This window comes from Brassica napus, chromosome A3, assembly GCF_020379485.1.
Source record: "Brassica napus cultivar Da-Ae chromosome A3, Da-Ae, whole genome shotgun sequence".
NCBI lineage: Eukaryota > Viridiplantae > Streptophyta > Magnoliopsida > Brassicales > Brassicaceae > Brassica > Brassica napus.
The window spans coordinates 18761190-18779422 of record NC_063436.1 but is presented as its reverse complement, the minus strand read 5'-3'; the positions used below and the strand labels follow the sequence as shown (position 1 = coordinate 18779422).

At 33.5% G+C, this 18233-nt stretch overlaps 3 protein-coding genes and 1 long non-coding RNA gene across 5 annotated transcripts in view; 1 reads left to right on the top strand and 3 right to left on the bottom strand.

Annotated features, from left to right (window-relative positions):
* LOC125607018 (CDPK-related kinase 2-like) overlaps positions 1 to 674 on the bottom strand; it is a 1294-nt gene extending 620 nt beyond the window's left edge. Inside the window, exon 1 of the mRNA XM_048776509.1 lies at positions 1 to 674. This exon is cut by the window's left edge and continues 53 nt beyond it. Coding sequence (XP_048632466.1) covers positions 1 to 64 — 64 coding nt within the window. The 5' untranslated portion in view covers positions 65 to 674.
* A 1135-nt stretch (positions 675 to 1809) lies between these two features.
* LOC106444098 (la-related protein 6C) lies at positions 1810 to 4936 on the bottom strand. Its single transcript, XM_013885616.3, has 10 exons — positions 4346 to 4936; positions 3645 to 3726; positions 3429 to 3523; positions 3259 to 3330; positions 3097 to 3176; positions 2921 to 2999; positions 2793 to 2840; positions 2642 to 2710; positions 2429 to 2551; positions 1810 to 2356 (listed from the first exon to the last, which is right to left on the bottom strand). Exons 1-10 carry the CDS (start codon positions 4805 to 4807, stop codon positions 2090 to 2092), a joined length of 1377 nt encoding a protein of 458 aa, XP_013741070.1. The 5' UTR covers positions 4808 to 4936; the 3' UTR covers positions 1810 to 2089.
* A 3383-nt stretch (positions 4937 to 8319) lies between these two features.
* On the top strand, positions 8320 to 11307 carry LOC125607017. The gene is made up of 3 exons (XM_048776505.1): positions 8320 to 8913; positions 9127 to 9202; positions 11003 to 11307. The coding sequence occupies exons 1-3, from the start codon at positions 8575 to 8577 to the stop codon at positions 11074 to 11076; spliced, it is 489 nt and encodes a 162-aa protein (XP_048632462.1). The 5' UTR covers positions 8320 to 8574; the 3' UTR covers positions 11077 to 11307.
* Positions 11308 to 12492: 1185 nt separating this feature from the next.
* LOC125607016 lies at positions 12493 to 15787 on the bottom strand. Of its 2 annotated transcripts, none has more exons than XR_007338266.1 (3): positions 15151 to 15787; positions 14607 to 15092; positions 12493 to 14486 (listed from the first exon to the last, which is right to left on the bottom strand). It is a non-coding gene; the product is annotated as an uncharacterized LOC125607016 (long non-coding RNA). The 2 variants fall into 2 exon arrangements; XR_007338265.1 differs by having other exon boundaries at positions 14607 to 15075.
* Positions 15788 to 18233: the final 2446 nt, after the last annotated feature.

Sequence of the window (18233 nt, the reverse complement as noted above, 5' to 3'; positions counted from 1 at the left end):
TCTTGAACTTAGCAGAGCAAGTGTACCCAAAATGCCCTCTCCCTATCTCTTCCCCTAACTCCATCCTACTCTCAAACTCCTTTGAGTATCCGAATCTCTTGTCCAGCCCCACCTCCTCCTCCTCAGACTTGCTCTCCGCCGGGAGAGTAGCCTCCTTCCCCTTCCTCCGCCGCAGAACATCTCGTATATGTTTCGCCGGAGACGGAGGGTGGAAAGCACGAGCGAGCTGACGTAGTGGAGTGCTGGTGGTGCTCTTGCTCTCTCCTCCTACGCTCTTGTTACGGCGGGTGTTTGGCGGGGCTAGGAGTGTAGAAGGGGAAGAACGGTGAAGCCTTTACGGTGGTTGAGGTATGAGCCGGTGAGTTCTCGAGACGGGCGGGGGTAGAATCGACATTTTGAGGAATAGCTTCACTTGGTGTGTGAGGATTATGTTTCACGGAGGTGGAGGGCTTGGAGGTGCAACCTCCCATAGTCTTCTTCTCCGGTTACACCAAAATATTTTTTTTAAAAATAAAAATTAAGATTAAAAAGACAGAAGAAGGATTGGGACACTGGTCTTTAATAGAGTCACAGCAATGACATTGAAGCTCTGGTTTTTAGAGAGAGAGGAAGTGAGCTATAGAGGAGAGAGAGAGACCACATGGCAGAATCTGCGCGCGTTAAATTGGTTTTGATCTGATGAAGGTAGATGTTGATTGGTGGATATTAGTTGCTTTTTTGCCACGTCTTTCTATTTTATTACACATATGTTTTTGTTATTTCTTCTCTAAGCAATATACGTTTTTCTTGTTTTATTTAGGTATTTTAATCATTATTATTTGTCTTTTATATGGGGAATATTTAACTAATAAATTTTCAACATAAATTGGTGAACTGTGAAGATCTCAATTTATGTAAAACAAATATTTCAGAAATGATAAGAAATAAAAACGGTTTTCAACCTAGTAATAATAAATACTACAAATTAAGATGAGACTAATATATTTTGTAAAATATAATTTATATTTTAATAATTATTTAATAAGAACAAAATATGTAATTCATTTACCAAAGATATATATTTTAAATGATTTTCGTATAATTAGATTATATACCATATTTCTACTTTGCAGATCGTTCATCTGACAAATACATAAATCAACAACATACCAAGCCAAATTTCCATAACTACATGCGTTTGTTTATATGTAACCATATAAGTTGGTTGTTATGTATGTAAACAAAAAGTGGTCCTTGTAACATTAATTTTACAATTGGAACGACATGTAGTTGGTGGTAATAAGTTTGTAGTTTTGTGAAGATATTATCTATCAATTCAAGTACCATGAATCGTAGTCCATGCATAGGAATGCATTTTTTTTTCTTTTTGCTAATGCATAGGAAATTAGGAATGCATATGTAGTTATTATATTGTTTAATCTGTTTTCTCTAGTAACCAACCAAATGGTCAGTCTGTGCAGAAGCTAAATTGAAATCTATTACTAATTAACTACAGGCAGATAATCTCGCCCTCAAAATCAGGATTACGCTATAAATATATAAATATCATTTGGTTCTGCTTACGCTCTCAGAATCAGGATCAGCAAATATTTGATAAATGACATCCGTTTATTTCCGCAAGGTTCCATTTACATTCGTTACGTTTAAACAAAGCTAATTCTCAAGAAACTGGTGTTTCATGTTTTATTTATTTTGATCATACTTCTTTTTATATACTTTTCAAAATGAAAAAAATGTTATAATTATTAGTTTTCTAGTCTACTAGCAATATTCGAATCACACATTAGTCAATGATACATGCAATCATTGTGCGATAACCCTTCATTATTAAAATAATCTCACAAAAATAAATATATCAAAACATACAAAAGAACACTGGAGGATTAAAAAATGTATAAAGAAGTAAGAACCCTCAAAAAGTTCACCATGCCTTGATAGTTCATACACTATCCCAAAGTCATGTCCTTACTTATGTGAACCCATAACAAAGCCACACGTATTATTTGGTTAATTTTATAGCTTTTGCCTCTGTAATAATAATGAATAATACTATAATAGTCGTCGTTGGTAGGGAATGATTTAGAGATTGTTAGGTGAGAGTGAGATAGAAGGTTTTGCCACGTCCCATAGTGAACCCTCTGGTTCCATCAGGCATTCTTGGTCCCTTTGTAGCAGTTTTGGGAGATGAAGATTCATGCAGGCCAAGGCTCCGTGACATCGAGCCGATGCTGAGTCCAAGCCCGAGCCCGATCCCGAAGCTATGTCCTCCTCCTCCTAGTGCATAGCTTCTTGGAGATCGTCCTCGTCCTTTTCCTCTCCCTTTTCCCCATAGTCCACCAATATTGTTGTCATCACCCTAACGTGCACACCAAAAAATGCTATTTATTTATGAAAAGACTTAATTTAAAGGGATTTAAGCAAGACTAACGTCATTATCAAGCTGTTGCTCGGTTAAGTGGAGACGTGGAGAGTCTTCTCCTGATTCATAAGGACTTTCATCATCTATGAGGATGCCATCAAAGTTTCGTCTGTGTTTGAGAACTGATTTAGGCTGTAAAAAGCAAATTAATCTCAGATGATTTTAAAATTTCTAAAAATATATGTTGGTTTATAAACATTATAAGTATGTAATTGATTATACCGAGCATCTAAGAAGCAGCCTAACACGAAGTCCTTTCCTCCAGTTTCTTTCATCGTTCAGCTTCTCCACCTGGTGTGAATTACATTGTGGTATATCTTAGAAATTATGTACTATACAGATTATTGGATCAAAGAAGAAAAGATTCACTCACAGCTTTATCCGCAACAACAGTGTGGTCATACTCGATAAGTGCGTGAATCTTTTGGATTAAAACAACAAGAATGTTAAGCTCTTTAAATCCATTAGAAGCTCAAGAACAGAGAAGATAATGATACCTACTTTGTTGCTCATCAAGAAATCTCCTTTTGGACGTGAGGTGTTGGATTCTGGAGGATGACAGATTCGAATGGCCTTAACGCTGAAACAATTATATACTTGTTGTGTTGTTAATTTGCTTAGAAAACGCCAAGTTGAAGTGAAAGTTATATGAATTAGATTTTTAAAAGCCTTCTTACTTTCCAACAACTCCAAAGATCTTCTCTAGGTTCTGGTAAGAGTGATCATCTGGCAAATTTTCTACAACAACAGTCCGGCCCTGGAGAAACAATAAACAAGAAATAATTGATATATAGTTGATTAATACAAATTTAATGAAGACTTTCATGATAATTAACTACCTGTAATTCTTCTCTGTCTCTGTCAGTAAATGGAATTTTACGCCTGACTTTCTTGTTGTCTTCACTCACAACCTTCACAAATCTCTCAGTTATATATATATACACTTGAGATCTTATAATTAGCTAGCTTGATGGTAACTACTAACTAAGGAGTAAAGAAAGAAACTTACGAGCTTAGAAGAGGAGCGTAGAGCCAATGCAACTAAGTGGTGATGACTTGTCAAAGCCTTGATCTTCTTGGTCGAAGCGATATAAGATATTGGCACTGAGTTTAAATAGAAAACAGACATATGAATGCAAAGCAAAACTTTCATTTTGAAGATCTTCACAAGAGTGTTTAAGAAAACGGAAGGATTGTAATTAAAAACCGATTTTGGGCTGCTTACCATAACCTTCAGGATCTTTGTTTATGTGCTTTGAGATGGACTCATTGGCTAGGAGACTCATGTCCGTGAACTGGTACTCAACCTATAATTTGAAACAAGTTTGTGGGTAAAGAAATTCATGATTCCTATTGACTGATCATTGTTTGCAAATTGGGTGAGCTTAAACTGCTCTATTCGTTAGCGGGGTTAAAGTTCAATAAAATTATAATTTATTTTCAAATTCATTTTAAGAGTTTATTTATATAGTTTTTGTTAGTTTAATTTTGGTTATTAAACCTTTAAATAAAAAATAAATATTTTAATCATTTTAAATTCATAAACATTATTTTATATATACTTAGTTATAGTATTATGTTTTATAATCTTAGTCCTACTAAAACTATCCGGTTTTCATTTTTTGATATAAATTATAGAAAATTTTGAAAACAAATTGTAAGGATTTTTAAGACTAACATTTTCATTTAGTTCTTACTATTTATAATCTGTTTTAAATTAATTTCTACTATTGCGTATCCATATTTTTTATTTGTATATTTTATAAATTTAATTATCAAAATTTATATATGTTATTAACTTACACCATTTTTAAAATTTAAATAATGTAAATAGCACAAGATATCCATTGTCATGTTTTCATATTATAAGATTGTAAAACTGATCTCATGACATAACCAGTAAGTAAATAAAAAAAATGTAAGAACCTGTTTGACGATCTTAAGGCGGAGATCGTCGGAGAGCAAACTCTTTGACGAAGAAGACAAGTTCTGATTTGCCGGAAACTGAACCACCGGATTAGAAACGTAAAACGCAGCCGTGGGATCATGAATATTTTGATGATGAACTGGATCTCCTCCTCCGACGAAGATCCAGTCCGACGACTGAGAACCGCCGGTAACTCCTCCGCCGCCGCTGCATCCTCCTATGGAGAGTTCGTTGTAGTGGAAGCAAGGATAGAAGTAGCCGGAGATCGGAGAAACCTGCGGTGTTAGTGCGGTGGCGTGTGATCGCGGTACGAATTCCGGTGCCTGAGCGTTGAATTTGAACGATGACGCCTTAGAGGCAGAAGATCCTCCGCCACCTCCTCCTCCTCCGCCGTCTAATATCTTCTTCTCCGTCGTCTCCTTGGTAACGGACTCTACAGGTTCTCGTTGCATCTGCGCCATATTCCCCCCTCACTATATGCAAAAATCTCTTTAACAATTTTTTTTTTTTTGGTATTTTATATTTTGAAATAATTTTTAATCTAACAAAATTAATAAAGAGTAGTTTTATGTTGTTTGTGTTCTTCTAATAATTTCAAAACATGGAAAATTGTGAAGCCTTGTTTTTTTCTTTTTGCGCAAATTGTGGATTTTTAACGAGAAAATAGGTTTCCAGGTTTGACTTTGTATTTTACTATATCTCTTCAAATTATTTTGAAATTTTAGTCATCTCTTTCTGAAACACATTTACAAATCTTTTTATCATTTAAAAATAAAAAAGTTTACTTCACATTTTTAAAAAACTTTTTCTGACAGAAAATACTGAGTTCGAATCACATTTTTAAAAAGAAAATCAAACTATTTTAAATGAAAAAAATATTATTTAAAACCCCAATTTTATTTTTTTCATATATTTTATATATTTCATAAAATGATAAAATATTAAATTACAGTAATTTAAAAATAAAAAGGTTTTTCAAAAATTCTAAAAAAATTTCAAAAGACTTCAAAAATTTTAAGACTCAAATCTCAGATTTTCTTAGATTTACTATCAAACCTTGAAATTGAATTCTCTAAAATCCTTGATTCAATAAGGTCATCCGATAAATATTTATAAGGTAACTTCAAAAGGCACTTGACAAAATTGGATTTTCTTTTTTTTTTGGACATCAATTGGATTTTCTTTTTTTAAACACAAACTTTAAAGGACGTTGCCTATTAAGAGTTGTTGCAGTAATCCTTGTGATTTGAGTTGACTTGGTTAAACCAATAGCTTTTGTTTTATTATCAAAGTGACTCAAAATAAAATATAAAACATCTAGTCAGTAGTCAACGAAGAAAGCAAAAACAGCTTTCCCACGTTTAACAAAACCGATTAGCTCATAAAAACCAAGGAAACTCACAAACGAGCACCATCCCATGAGTATTATTATAAAGAAGTCTCCAAAAAGCAGTTGATAAAATAAACCCCAAACGAGAACGTAGGTTAATCCTTGTTCCCTAAATCCTTCTTGCATTGTAACCTTGTTGGCCTATCTCTTGTTGCATTTGTAGTAATCTTTGTTGCTGTTGGTGTAGCATTTGCATCTGCATCATGATTTTTTTCTGTTGCATTGGCGTTTGTTGCCCAAATCTTAGTGGCATGCATCCTTGTTGGTCACATACTTGTAGCCCTAGTCCTTGTTGACTTTGCATCATTCTTTGCTGTTTGATTGCCGTTAGTTGCATTGATGCTTGTTGCCCTAATCCTAGTGGCATGAAGCCCTGTTGCCCCAATCCTTGTTGGCCGCATACTTGTTGCCCTAATAATCCTTGTTGACTTTGCATCGATATTTGTGGTTCTTGTAGCACAGTGTTAGTTGGGTTGAGACTTAAATTCTCAAAGACTCTTATCATCTCTTTAGGCAATACGTCCACGTCGGTAATTCCCGTTTGATTGAGTATGTCCTTTATTTCTGCTGAAACAATATCTTGTTCCACATCAAGAGCCGTAATAGCTATATTTCAACAAACAGAAAATAAAGACTGATCAGTAATATATATATTTATATCTTGATTCTCAAGTCATTCGATTAATTAAAAAATATATATATATATATATATATATAAATGATATCCCCTATATATTAAAAGAGAAACATTACAACATATTTTGTAGCCACATGTCATCACCACAATCATTCTTAGAATCCTTAGAAAACTATGTTGGTCCATATAAATATATAATAAGCTTTTTATTAAATTAATCATAAATTAATCATAAATGTTCTTCATTGTTTCCTTAAATAAAAATCACGGAATTACCTAATATGGCTAAAGTATATATGACAATTAATGATTTTGAATAATAAATATTTGATAAAAATCAGTATATTCTCTATAATTTTTAATTCATTTTAAAATAAATTAAACAACCACATTAACTATATAATAAAAATTTAGATTTTTTCGTATATGTTATAGTTTGAATTTTAAAAAACGAATATAAATAACTAAAGTTGTTAAAAATCTCACACTGAAATTTTTTTGATCCATGGTTTAAAATTTATGTTATAACAAGATACAACTGATTATGAAATTACATAAGTAGGAAGTCTCATTTAATAAATATTATATATATGCATATTAATATTTTTTAAAAATAAATTATATACCATATAAAATACATAAGTATTTTAATTTCGAATTTGATTTGAATTTTTTTGATAAACATTTTGAACAATTATTTACAACTTAATATTTAGATTTTAAACTTTGTATTGAATGTTTTTAAATTATAAATTACTAAAACTATTAAACATCCCATAAAGTTTTTATTGTTATCATTGATTTAAAATTTTTGTTATTAAGAAATACAAACGATCAAAAATAATATGAGTATAAAATATTTTTTAACAGATGTCAATATTAAAATGTACTATATATCCATGTTAATATCAATTAAACTTAATTTTATAACATATAAAATAGAAAAAGTGTTTGTCTGGATAAATAAAATTTATTTAAGTATTTGTACCAATTTAATTATATACGTAATAGTTAATAAATTTTTAATTATTCAATATATTTATTATTTCATAATATGTAAAAAATATGTAATACTTAAAAATAATTTATAAATAATATTTATTCCGCGCAAGGCGCGGATCTTAACCTAGTATACCATGATTCAAGAATTGTTTGCAGATATGAAGGTCGAGATCCTTGATCTTACTCTTCTCCTCATTGAGGAAGTCAATATATGCTCGGATTTCAACAAATTTACCAGAAAGTGTCTGGGTTTTCTCAATGTCTTCCAGGGTCGGGCCTGAAAAATATTGGCCCACAAGCAAGAAAATATTTTTGGCCCTTTTGTTTCATAAAAACAGTGAAAATATTGAAAATGCAGCTGGGAGATTTGATCCCGGATCCGGTTCTATAGTGAGAGCAAAGTTACCAGTAGAGCTATATGGTTTCTTTGTTCATTATTGACCCTTAAAACATATATATATTTTTTCGGGCCCCAAGCACATGCTTGATGGGCTTCTATTCAGGCCCGGCCCTGATGTCTTCCATGAAGAACTTCAGTGGAGCACTGTACGTCGGAGGTTAGAATAATAAACGATCTTTTACACATATGATATTAATCGGACGCATAAATATTTAATTAATTAAGTAAATTGCCTAGATGGCTAGATCTTATCGACAAAAGAATAGTCATTTGATGTCAAAACAAAATACTAGATCTGTTCGACATTGTGATTACGTATATATATTTTTATTGCTTTGGTAAATGAAATCGGAACGTTTAGATGTTCTAAGTGCCTAGCTAAGCCATTAACACATCCTATCCAACAAAAAGTATCATAACGATTTGGTGAAAAAAGGGAAAGGAAGAGAGACTACGTGTTTGATGATGATGATGGTGATGTGTAAATGTTCATAGTTGAAACAAAGTCTCGATCTACTATCCAAAGACTGAGAAAAAAAGCCTTCGCCTATTGTTTCTCTCTCTAAAGCAAAACCTAGTTTTGATGCCGTCTTGCTTTGTTGTGTTTCTTTCTACCCTCGTAGCATCCTATTTACAGGAACAAAACTTGGTTTCACCCCCTGCGGTGAACTGTCTAAGACCATCTTTAACCAGGGTGCTTAAGCCCAATGCTTAGGTAATTAATGATTTAAAAAAAAAGAAAAAAGGGTTTAATTTAAAAATACGGCGCTTAAAGAGGGAGCAGAAGCAGCGGTGCTAAATGGACACGTGTGGGGCATTGGTTAAATCTCTCTCTCTCTCTCTCTCTCTCGCACAAAACGCATCTGCTTCTCTCTCTCCTTCTCTTCTACGAAACCGCGTCTCTCCACCTCTCCTCGTCGATTCCGCCGGTGTTTCCCGTTTTCTCACCGATCGGTTGGAGTCGTCGGCATCTGTGTCGGTGGAAAGCTCGTCTCTGTCAGTGGTGTCGCCGATCGTGTCGTCTTTGAGCGCCGAAGACGCGTCTCTCCAGCTTTCCTTCACCACACCGCCTCTCTTTCTTCATATCTCCTCGGTGACTCCCAGCGTCTCCCTCGGTGGCTCAATCTCTCTCTCCACGGTAAAACAGAGTTATTATATGTTCATGTCTTAATCTTTCAATTGATGCATGTATAAGATTGTGGTCTTAGACTGTCTTAATCTGTGAACTGATGCATGTCTTAGATTGTGGTCTTATTACGCTGTTTCTATTTAGTTCTACTTGATTCGTTTGCTTTATATAACGGCTCACGTCTGATCCTATTTGGTTTGGCTTTTTTCTTTGTGTGCTGAGATGGTTCGGATGAAGAGGACATCAATGGTCATAACGGATCAAGATACATCAAGGTTCGACTACAATGGCAATAAAGGTAACACACACCTTCTGTATATAAGTTTATATTAATTTAGGGAATGATAGAAACGTTTTTAGTCTCGCATTGATGTTGAATTGGTTTGTGTGTGTGAACTGCTTGTGGTTTTGGTTTGAATTTAATAGATTGAACCCGAGTTTATGCTTTTGAATTGAAGTGATTGGGCTTTGGGTCTGAATTGAATAGATTTAATGCGGCATTATGCTTTTTGATTGAACTGATTCTGCTTTTGATGTTGATCTCCTATGTGCCTGTGGTTTGAATTGATTGTGCTTTCAATGTTTTAGATAAATGAAAAGATTCAGCCGATTATTTTTGTGGTTTGGATTGTATGGATTTATTGCCATTGTAGTAATAAATATGGGTTTTAGATAAATGGGTGAGTTGATGTGTGATTAATGTGTTAGATAAATATGTTAGTTAAGGGTCTACTCGACATGGTTGGCTGTTGAACTCGTTTATCAAACGTGATCAATGCTTCTTTCCTTCTTCTCTTCTATAAAAAAAATCAACTTCTACTTGTATTTCTCATAGCTTTCTTCTACTTCAACTTCTCATTACTTTCTTCTCTTCCATCTACCTAAAGCGACTTCTTTTCTTTCTCTCTTGAGACATTCAAATATGGATTCCAATTCATATATACCACCGGTCTCAAACTTTGTAGACCTTCTGAATAGTCAGCAAGAGACTGTCTTTGGTGAAGTTTCTTCCTCCCAAGTCCCTCTCTTTGGCAGTCAACCAACAGCAGAAGAGACTACTGGAGAGCGTAAAGAAAGGAGGTCTTGGACGCCTGTAGATGATGTTGCTCTCATTAGCGCTTGGCTTAACACAAGCAAAGACCCGGTTGTAGGCAACGAGCAAAGAGCCGGTGCGTTCTGGAAAAGGGTTGCTGCGTACTTTGCGGCTAGTCCGAAGGTTGCAGGAGCTGAACCGAGAGAGGCATCACATTGTAAGAACCGGTGGCAGAAGATCAATGACCAAGTGAACAAATTTTGTGGGGCTTATGACTCTGCAACAAGAGAGAAGAGTAGTGGCCAAAATGAGAACGATGTTCTCAAGCTTGCGCATGAGATCTTCTACACCAACCACAAAAAGAAGTTCACTCTTGAGCATGCATGGAAGGAGTTGCGGAACGACCAGAAATGGTGTGAAATGTCAGCAGCTAAAACCGCAGGAAGCATTAAAAAGAGGAAGGGTGATGAGAGTGCACAATCAGCGAGCTCATACGCATTTGAAACAACCACTGGTGAAGAAGAGCAGGCCACCATTCGTCCCCCAGGTGTTAAGGCCTCAAAGGGCTTTGGTAAGAAGATGATGGCAGAGGGTAAGAAATTAACTGAGTTTCAAAGTCTGTGGAGCATCAGGAAGGAGGATATCGCGGCAAAAGATAAGGTGGCGAAGATGAAGCTACTTCAGTCATTAGTAGGAAAGGAACTACCTGCGTATGAGGAAGCTCTGAAAAAGAAGCTCATCGATGAGTTGATGTCTAACTAGTTTGTGTTGTTTAAGGTCTGGTCTAGTCCAGTGTGCTTGTGTTGTTGTTCTTGTTGCTTGTTTCTTATTCCTTGTTTCTTGTTTTCTAAGTTTCTAACTGTACGCTTTAAATCTTTTAAATGCGAGTGTTGTTTCTTGTTATGTAAGTTTCTGTCTTCGTTTTAAGTTGTGTTTCTAGTCTTGAATCATATTAATAAGTTCAAGTGTTGTTGTGTCTGTCATTTTGAAGTGTTGTTGTGTCTCTCATTTTTAAGTGTTGGTGTTGTTTAATCATATTAATAAGTCTTCTGTCAATATTTTCAGGAGCAGTGGGAGCATCTCTGTTGTGTCACGAAGCAGTGGAACCAAAAAGATCACGCGGCTGTTGTGTCAAGTAGTGTCACGGGCAAGCAAGTGTAATGTGTCACGGGTCTGACCCTATTGTGTCATGTAGTGTCAAGTTGTGTCTCAACTATTGTGTCATGTAGTGTCAAGTTGTGTCTGAGCTATTGTTGTTGTCTCAGTGTCTTGTGTCTGGTAGTGTCACGGGTATGACCTGTTGTGTCATGTATTGTGTGTTGTGCTCACGACTTCGGAATTATATAATTCACAAGGCATCGCATGTTTCATCTTCTCATAATCTCATAATTTCATTATCTACTTCTTTTCATTTTCACAAGTCATCTCCTTGCTTTCTACTTCTCATCTCTCCGCTTTCTACTTTTCACAAGTTATATAACTCAGAAGTCATCGCATCTTTCATCTTCTCGTAATCTCATTTCTACTTCTCTTCATTTTCACAAGTCATATTTCTCATATTCTAAAACAATCTTACCTAAATTATGGCATCGTCATCTAATGATCATTCTGAGGATATAGAAGAAACATTTGATCAATATTTTGATCAATATTTTGATCAATATTTTGATGAAACGTTCGAGAATCTTGTCAATGATTCTGGTGATCAACAAGAAAGGAGAAGAAGAAAAAAACGTGCTTATATTGAAAGAAACCGTGAAGCGGGCAATCTTCGTCTGTGGAATGATTATTTCAGTGAAACTCCAACATACCCTGATAATCTATTCCGCCGACGATTCAGAATGAACAAACCGTTGTTCATGAAAATTGTTGATCGCCTCTCCAATGAAGTGGAATTCTTTCGTCAAAAACGAGATGGTCTCGGAAGGCTTGGTCTCTCTACACTTCAAAAATGTACAGCGGCCATTCGTGTCTTGGCATATGGTACAGCCGCTGATGCGGTTGACGAATACCTCAGACTCGGTGAAACTACTACTCGATCATGTGTCGAACATTTTGTGGAAGGAATAATATATTTATTCAGCGATGAATACCTGAGAAGACCAACTCAAGCTGATCTTCAACGCCTCCTTGATATTGCTGACTGTCGAGGCTTTCCGGGGATGATAGGTAGCATCGATTGTATGCATTGGGAGTGGAAGAATTGTCCCACCGCTTGGAAAGGTCAATATTCACGTGGTTCGGGGAAACCAACGATCGTTTTAGAGGCGGTTGCTTCGTATGATCTATGGATATGGCATTCGTTTTTTGGACCTCCAGGTACATTAAATGATATCAATGTTCTTGATCGCTCACCGCTTTTTGATGAAATAATAAATGGTCAAGCTCCGCAAGTCACTTTCTCTGTCAATGGAAGAGAGTATCATATGGCGTACTATCTCACCGACGGTATTTATCCAAAATGGGCAACTTTTATCCAATCTATTCCAATACCACAAGGGCCGAAAGCGAGATTATTTGCTCAACATCAAGAAGCTGTACGAAAAGATGTCGAGCGTGCTTTTGGAGTATTGCAAGCTCGCTTTGCCATTGTTAAAAATCCAGCGCTTTTTTGGGATAAAGTCAAAATCGGAAAGATTATGAGAGCATGTATCATACTCCATAATATGATCGTTGAAGACGAACGAGATGGGTACAATCTAATTGATGTTTCAGAGTTCCAACAAAGAGAAGACACCGGAACTTCACATGTCGATCTCGCTTTTTCAACGGATATGCCTACAAATATCGCCAATATGATGGGTGTTCGAACAAAGATTCGTGATAGACAAATGCATCAACAACTCAAACATGATTTGGTTGAACATCTGTGGACTAAATTTGGATCTGATGAAGACAACAACTGACTTCCGAATGTATCTTGCTCGTTTATTTTATTAATCCTTGTTTTTTTTTAATTAATATTATATGTTTAAAATGTAATATTTAATTATGTTTTCTTTAAATTTTATCTTAAAAAAAAACTTAAGCACCCCTTAATAAGATCCCTCCATTGGAGGACACATCTTAATGAGATCTTAACTAAAGTGCTTATGTCCAATCAAAGTTCAATTAACTAATTAAATACTCATTAAGCAACCCATATGGGATTTATGGTTAATCATGCTCTAATTCACTTATTTCTTAGCACCAATCAAATTGACATTGACATGTAAGATTAGTAAAAAGAGGAAACAAAACTTTAAAAAAGAAAAATAGCTTTTTAAAAAAAACCTTAGCCGTTAGCAAGAGTTAGAACGTGATCTTTGTTTTATCTCTTAGGTTTTGAGCTTCAAATCCACGATTGATGCTGATTTTGTCACGAAGGAGCTTCAAATATAAGAACAACTTCATACTATTAACCATAATATATGCAAACATCATAATAACAAACATGGTACTGGTTGTAGATATTTAACAGAAACAAATTCTTTATTTTCTATGGGAGTAAAATCAAACCATATGTTGAAAGTATAATCTTGTAAAATTTGTAGAAGAAAAATCGGATCCATTACGATGGCCAAGAAGAACAATATAACTATGGCAATGCATTGGCTAGTTTTAGGCTGCAAACCGGAAGATTCCTCAGGTGTCATTGTAGACGATGAGATCAATGCTACAATAGTACGGCCTCTCCCTTATGGACTTTAAAGGAACTGCTCAGATTCTTGAGAAAGGCGGTTATGTCACTGATTTTCAAGACAATAGAAAAGACGTGGTTGTGGAACAGTTGAGACAGCTTTGCAGTTTTCAAGGTGGGGAATCAAACCAGGAAACCTTGGGTCTGGTGGGATTATGTCTCTGATTTTCAGATCAGATGTCCCACGAAGGAGAAGAAATACAGCAAAGAACTTGCAAGCCTATATTTTAAGAATACATTACAAGTCTGTAGCTGTGGCCTTTCTACATCAAAGATCAAGACACTTGCATCAGTGAGTTCTCATGAATTTGCCATCGGTTTCTTTTGTTGAAATTTAGGCAAGACTAGTTGTACTGGTTCACAAGAAAAGTCATCCTCTTCCTCCTTGGGGTCTGCAAGTTTGAATCCCATACCATCATCTATTCATCTTCTTCATCTCCATACCATCAGCGCTCTTTCTAGCTCATAAGGCAACATGGCTTGATTTGATTTGGAGAAGATGAATTCGAAACTGGATTTGAAAGCATAGAATTGGAGACTTCAACTTGACAAACAAACCTTTTTATCTTCTCTTTGGGCAATGAAAAAGAAGACAATGGAAGGCGTAACAAAACACACGCTAACAAGGAAACGTTTTTTTCAGTGTTCAAAAAAAAAAAGGAGATGTTTTTTTTACCTATTTTTTTTCTTTAAGTTTTATTTCCTTCTTTTATTAATCACAAGATCTTACAATTTTAAGCAACAATAGAGAATGGAAATAGGTGTAACTTAAATAAGCAACTGATTGTCTATACCTGGCTGCCAACAGAACAACAGTTCTTATAAGCATAATCCATGTTGCTCGCAAGATGGTATATAAACAGAAGCTATCTGAAAAAATCCAAACATAAAGAATACACAACAGGTACCAACATGGATAAGTTCTCTGCAACCTTAGATTGATATTCTTACAGGAGAAAGGTACATGACAAGTGATAAAATAAACAGTACCTAACATGTCAAAGAATGAGAAGAAAGACTTGAGCATAGGCAAGTCTATGGAGCTCTTCCATGTTATTTCACGGAAGCTCCTCATGTTTAAGAACTTCTTCTTCATCGCTTCCATATGTGAATAAGTCCATCACGTGTGCAACGATCCTAACAACAAAAACAAAAAGTAGTGCCATGGATCCGATAAACTATTTCATTCTCAATGGAATCAACAACCGCCTTGCCTTCCTAGAGGAAACACACTGCTAGCACAACTTGCATCGCTTCATTACACAGTGCCGAATTAGGGTGAAAGAAGGCTGAGAAAGTTACAGCTTTGGTTAGGATTAAAATCCAATGGCCTCAACTTCAAAAAATACGACGACATGTAATCACCACGGAGCCTCTGCTCTGCCTCCTCCGAAACTCCTCTCCGCCTCGGAGTCCGTAATCCGCCATGTTGATTGGATCCCAGACACGGCCAAGAAACCTGTCAACATTTGAAAACTGAACCAAAGGTATATCAAATGTCCAGATCTCTTAAGACTTTATAACTGATTCTTACCATCTGAATTTTGATTCATTCTTCTGCGGTTGATACTAATCGCTGATCGTCCCGGATGTACAGTAACTGGTTGTTAGAACAAACTATTCTTCTGGATCTCGTTTGAGTTGTGGTGGCCATCGTCGAAAGGTGCGATATTTATGATAATCAAGTAGAAGACCGGAGTTAAGGACGTAGTAAAGGAGCATGAGACGTTACGGGGAGATGAAAGGCATCTCTGAAAGTTTCGTAGGCAAGATGAAGAGGAAACCCGAGGAAGAGAAAACACATATTCGATTTGTGTTTGAGCGTGCCACGTGTCCAAAAATGCTCCTTGCTCCTTGCTGACGTGGAGGGCTGAGGTGAGAGAAAACTCTATTTTATTATTATTAATCATGTATGTCAATTTAATTGGTGCTAAAAGTAGAGGTGAATTAGAGAATTTATCACAGGGAATGAACCCAAGTTTTGTTCTATTTATAAGAGTAAACTAGATTTCCACCCGCACAACCGTGCGGGTATATATTTTTACATTTTTTTTTGTTGAAAAAACAAAAATACGCCGTTGTCGGGTATCGAATCCGGGTCACCCGCGTGACAGGCGGAAATACTTACATAATTATTATTATATATTTTTAATGTTACTCACATATTTAAATGTTTGTATAATTATGCCAAATATAATAATTTTATAGTTTTATGCTGTAAATTAAAATCACATATATATGTTGCTTATTATATATTTGTCTTATTGAATTTGCGTTTGATTACTAAACTAAATTTTTTAATGCATGAAACAACGTATATGAAAACAATTTTGTATTTAATTTATTATAATCATGATCCGTAATTCAAATTGCTAGATTTTTTTAGTAATTTTTTAATGTTTATTAATTTTATATAATAAATTACTGTATATTAAAAAGTTTTGGATAAGTTAAATTTTTATACATGTATTATATAGTTTACTAATATTAACCCGTTCTACCAACATATTATATTTTTAGCATAAATATTTTATGTTTACGAAAATAAAATATGTTAACTTATCAATTAAAAATAATTTTATCATATTTTATTCAATATAACATTTTTATTTTAAAATGATAGATATTATTATAAAATTGATAAAATAGGATATAATTTTATTCTTTTAGTAATATTTCATTACTAATTACAAAATTAGTTGAAAATATTTATATTCAATTTATGACAATTAAGATCTTATTATAATCTTTTTCAAGAGATTTGTTAGAATTTTAATTTTTTTAAAAGAAATTAAAAGATATAAAATATATTATGATTAAAGTAGTTAAAAATATTATGTATATTAGCATTAGTGATATACATTTAATATAAAATTTAGATGATGGTCCAAATAAAAATATCACTCATCAAAAAATCATGATTTTTATTTTATTAGAAAACAAATTTGAAAAAATTAAAATAAAAATAAATATGTATTTCTAACAAAATCTTTAAAAGTTATTAGTAAATGTATTTGTGAAATTAATTAATTTCCTTTTATTTAAATTTTCGTTTATAAACCAAAACTATATTCAATTTTAAATTCTAATTATATTTAAATTAAAACTAACTAATTTTTGAAAGTAAATTTAAAAAGATTCTAAAAAGATTTTAAAAAGATTTTGTTAGAACATTTTAAATATATTAATTTGTATTTTAAATAAAATGATAAAGATATTAAAAGATATAATAATGAACTTATGTAAAATATGATATTTTCTAGGAATGGTCCAAAATAAAAAAAAATCACACATGAAAAGAAGTCATGACTTCTGTTTTAATATATAAGATATTTTTTTTTCTTTGTTATTACTTCCTTTTCCCCTAATCAATTATCTCTCTCTAATTTTGATGACTGGATAGTTTTACTGCTAACTGGAAAATTATCTCTTTTTAGTTTTTACTGAAACATAAATTGATCATTGTGCTTTATTATCGTGATAAAATTAATTATTGTAATAGTATTAAAATATACTTTTAAAAATTAAAAAAAAAACATTAGTTATTTTTATTTTAGATTTTCCTCTACTATATCGACGTGAAATAGAAATAAAAAAAAAGAAATATAAATCATTATAATTTTCTTAACTTTTTAATTTTTTAAATTTTTATTCTGTAACAAAAAAGTTAGTAGTGCTTTCAACTCAAACCAACAACATTTAATAAAGTTTACAATTTGATTTTATAATAAAACATATTATAGTTATTATTACCATTTAAAGTAATTTTCCAAAAAAATAATATAATTTAAATATTGATAAAAAAATTAAAATATATTTTGATATAAAATAGTTTTAATGTAAATTCTCCCACCCATAAGATGAACCACCCACTAGATCGAAACGGGATACTAGTGCCTTCGGGATACTAGTGCTGTCGAGATCAAATCTCAGAAAACAAACTATTTTGTCTTATTGTTTTGAGTTATGCGGCTAATCAAAACCCTTTTGCTCCATTGTCTCAAGTACTCTCACTATATCACGAGTGTGCTAAGCGTTGGACAATTAGGTTTAACTGTTTAAGTAATTATAATTATGGGCCAAGCCCAAATAATTAGCCATCACGTGTATGTGTACATCGTATTCAACACATTATTATGTTAATAACACCACGTTGATATAACAAGCTTATATCATTACTTTCCAACTCAAATTATTGTTTGTCTAATTTGCTTAGGTGTGTAAATATGTAGAATCATATAATATTAGCAATGAATTCTCAATTCATAGATTATAAACGGTTTCTAGAAAAATATTATAACCACCCAATATTATATGATTGTCAAACCTCGAAATTACGGTTTTCACTCACAGTAGATTTCAGGATATTTCCAACAAAGACCAGAGTACAAAGCTTTTGAACTTTGTACTTTTCTATAGCTATTTTAATCAACAAAAGTTATAGAATATAATAGTTTTATGTAAATATTATTTTGACTATTGTTCAAAATTGATACATATGTATTTTATACAATAAATATAAATGGCCAACAACATAAATGTAGTTGAGATATAACAAAAATACAATATTTTTAAGGACAAGCCCGCGTGTATACTCGTGGGCTCGTCTAGTATGCA

Bases quoted from the DNA above. Each gene is read 5' to 3' on its own strand.
- LOC125607017 (XM_048776505.1), top strand. From the start codon at position 8,575: ATGGACACGTGTGGGGCATTGGTTAAATCTCTCTCTCTCTCTCTCTCT. The intron at 8,914-9,126 runs GTAAAACAGAGT...TTGTGTGCTGAG, and splicing joins GCTCAATCTCTCTCTCCACG to ATGGTTCGGATGAAGAGGAC. The intron at 9,203-11,002 runs GTAACACACACC...CAATATTTTCAG, and splicing joins CGACTACAATGGCAATAAAG to GAGCAGTGGGAGCATCTCTG.
- LOC106444098 (XM_013885616.3), bottom strand. From the start codon at position 4,807: ATGGCGCAGATGCAACGAGAACCTGTAGAGTCCGTTACCAAGGAGACG. The intron at 3,524-3,644 runs GTAAGCAGCCCA...ATTTAAACTCAG, and splicing joins CAAAGATCCTGAAGGTTATG to TGCCAATATCTTATATCGCT. The intron at 3,331-3,428 runs GTAAGTTTCTTT...AGATTTGTGAAG, and splicing joins TACGCTCCTCTTCTAAGCTC to GTTGTGAGTGAAGACAACAA.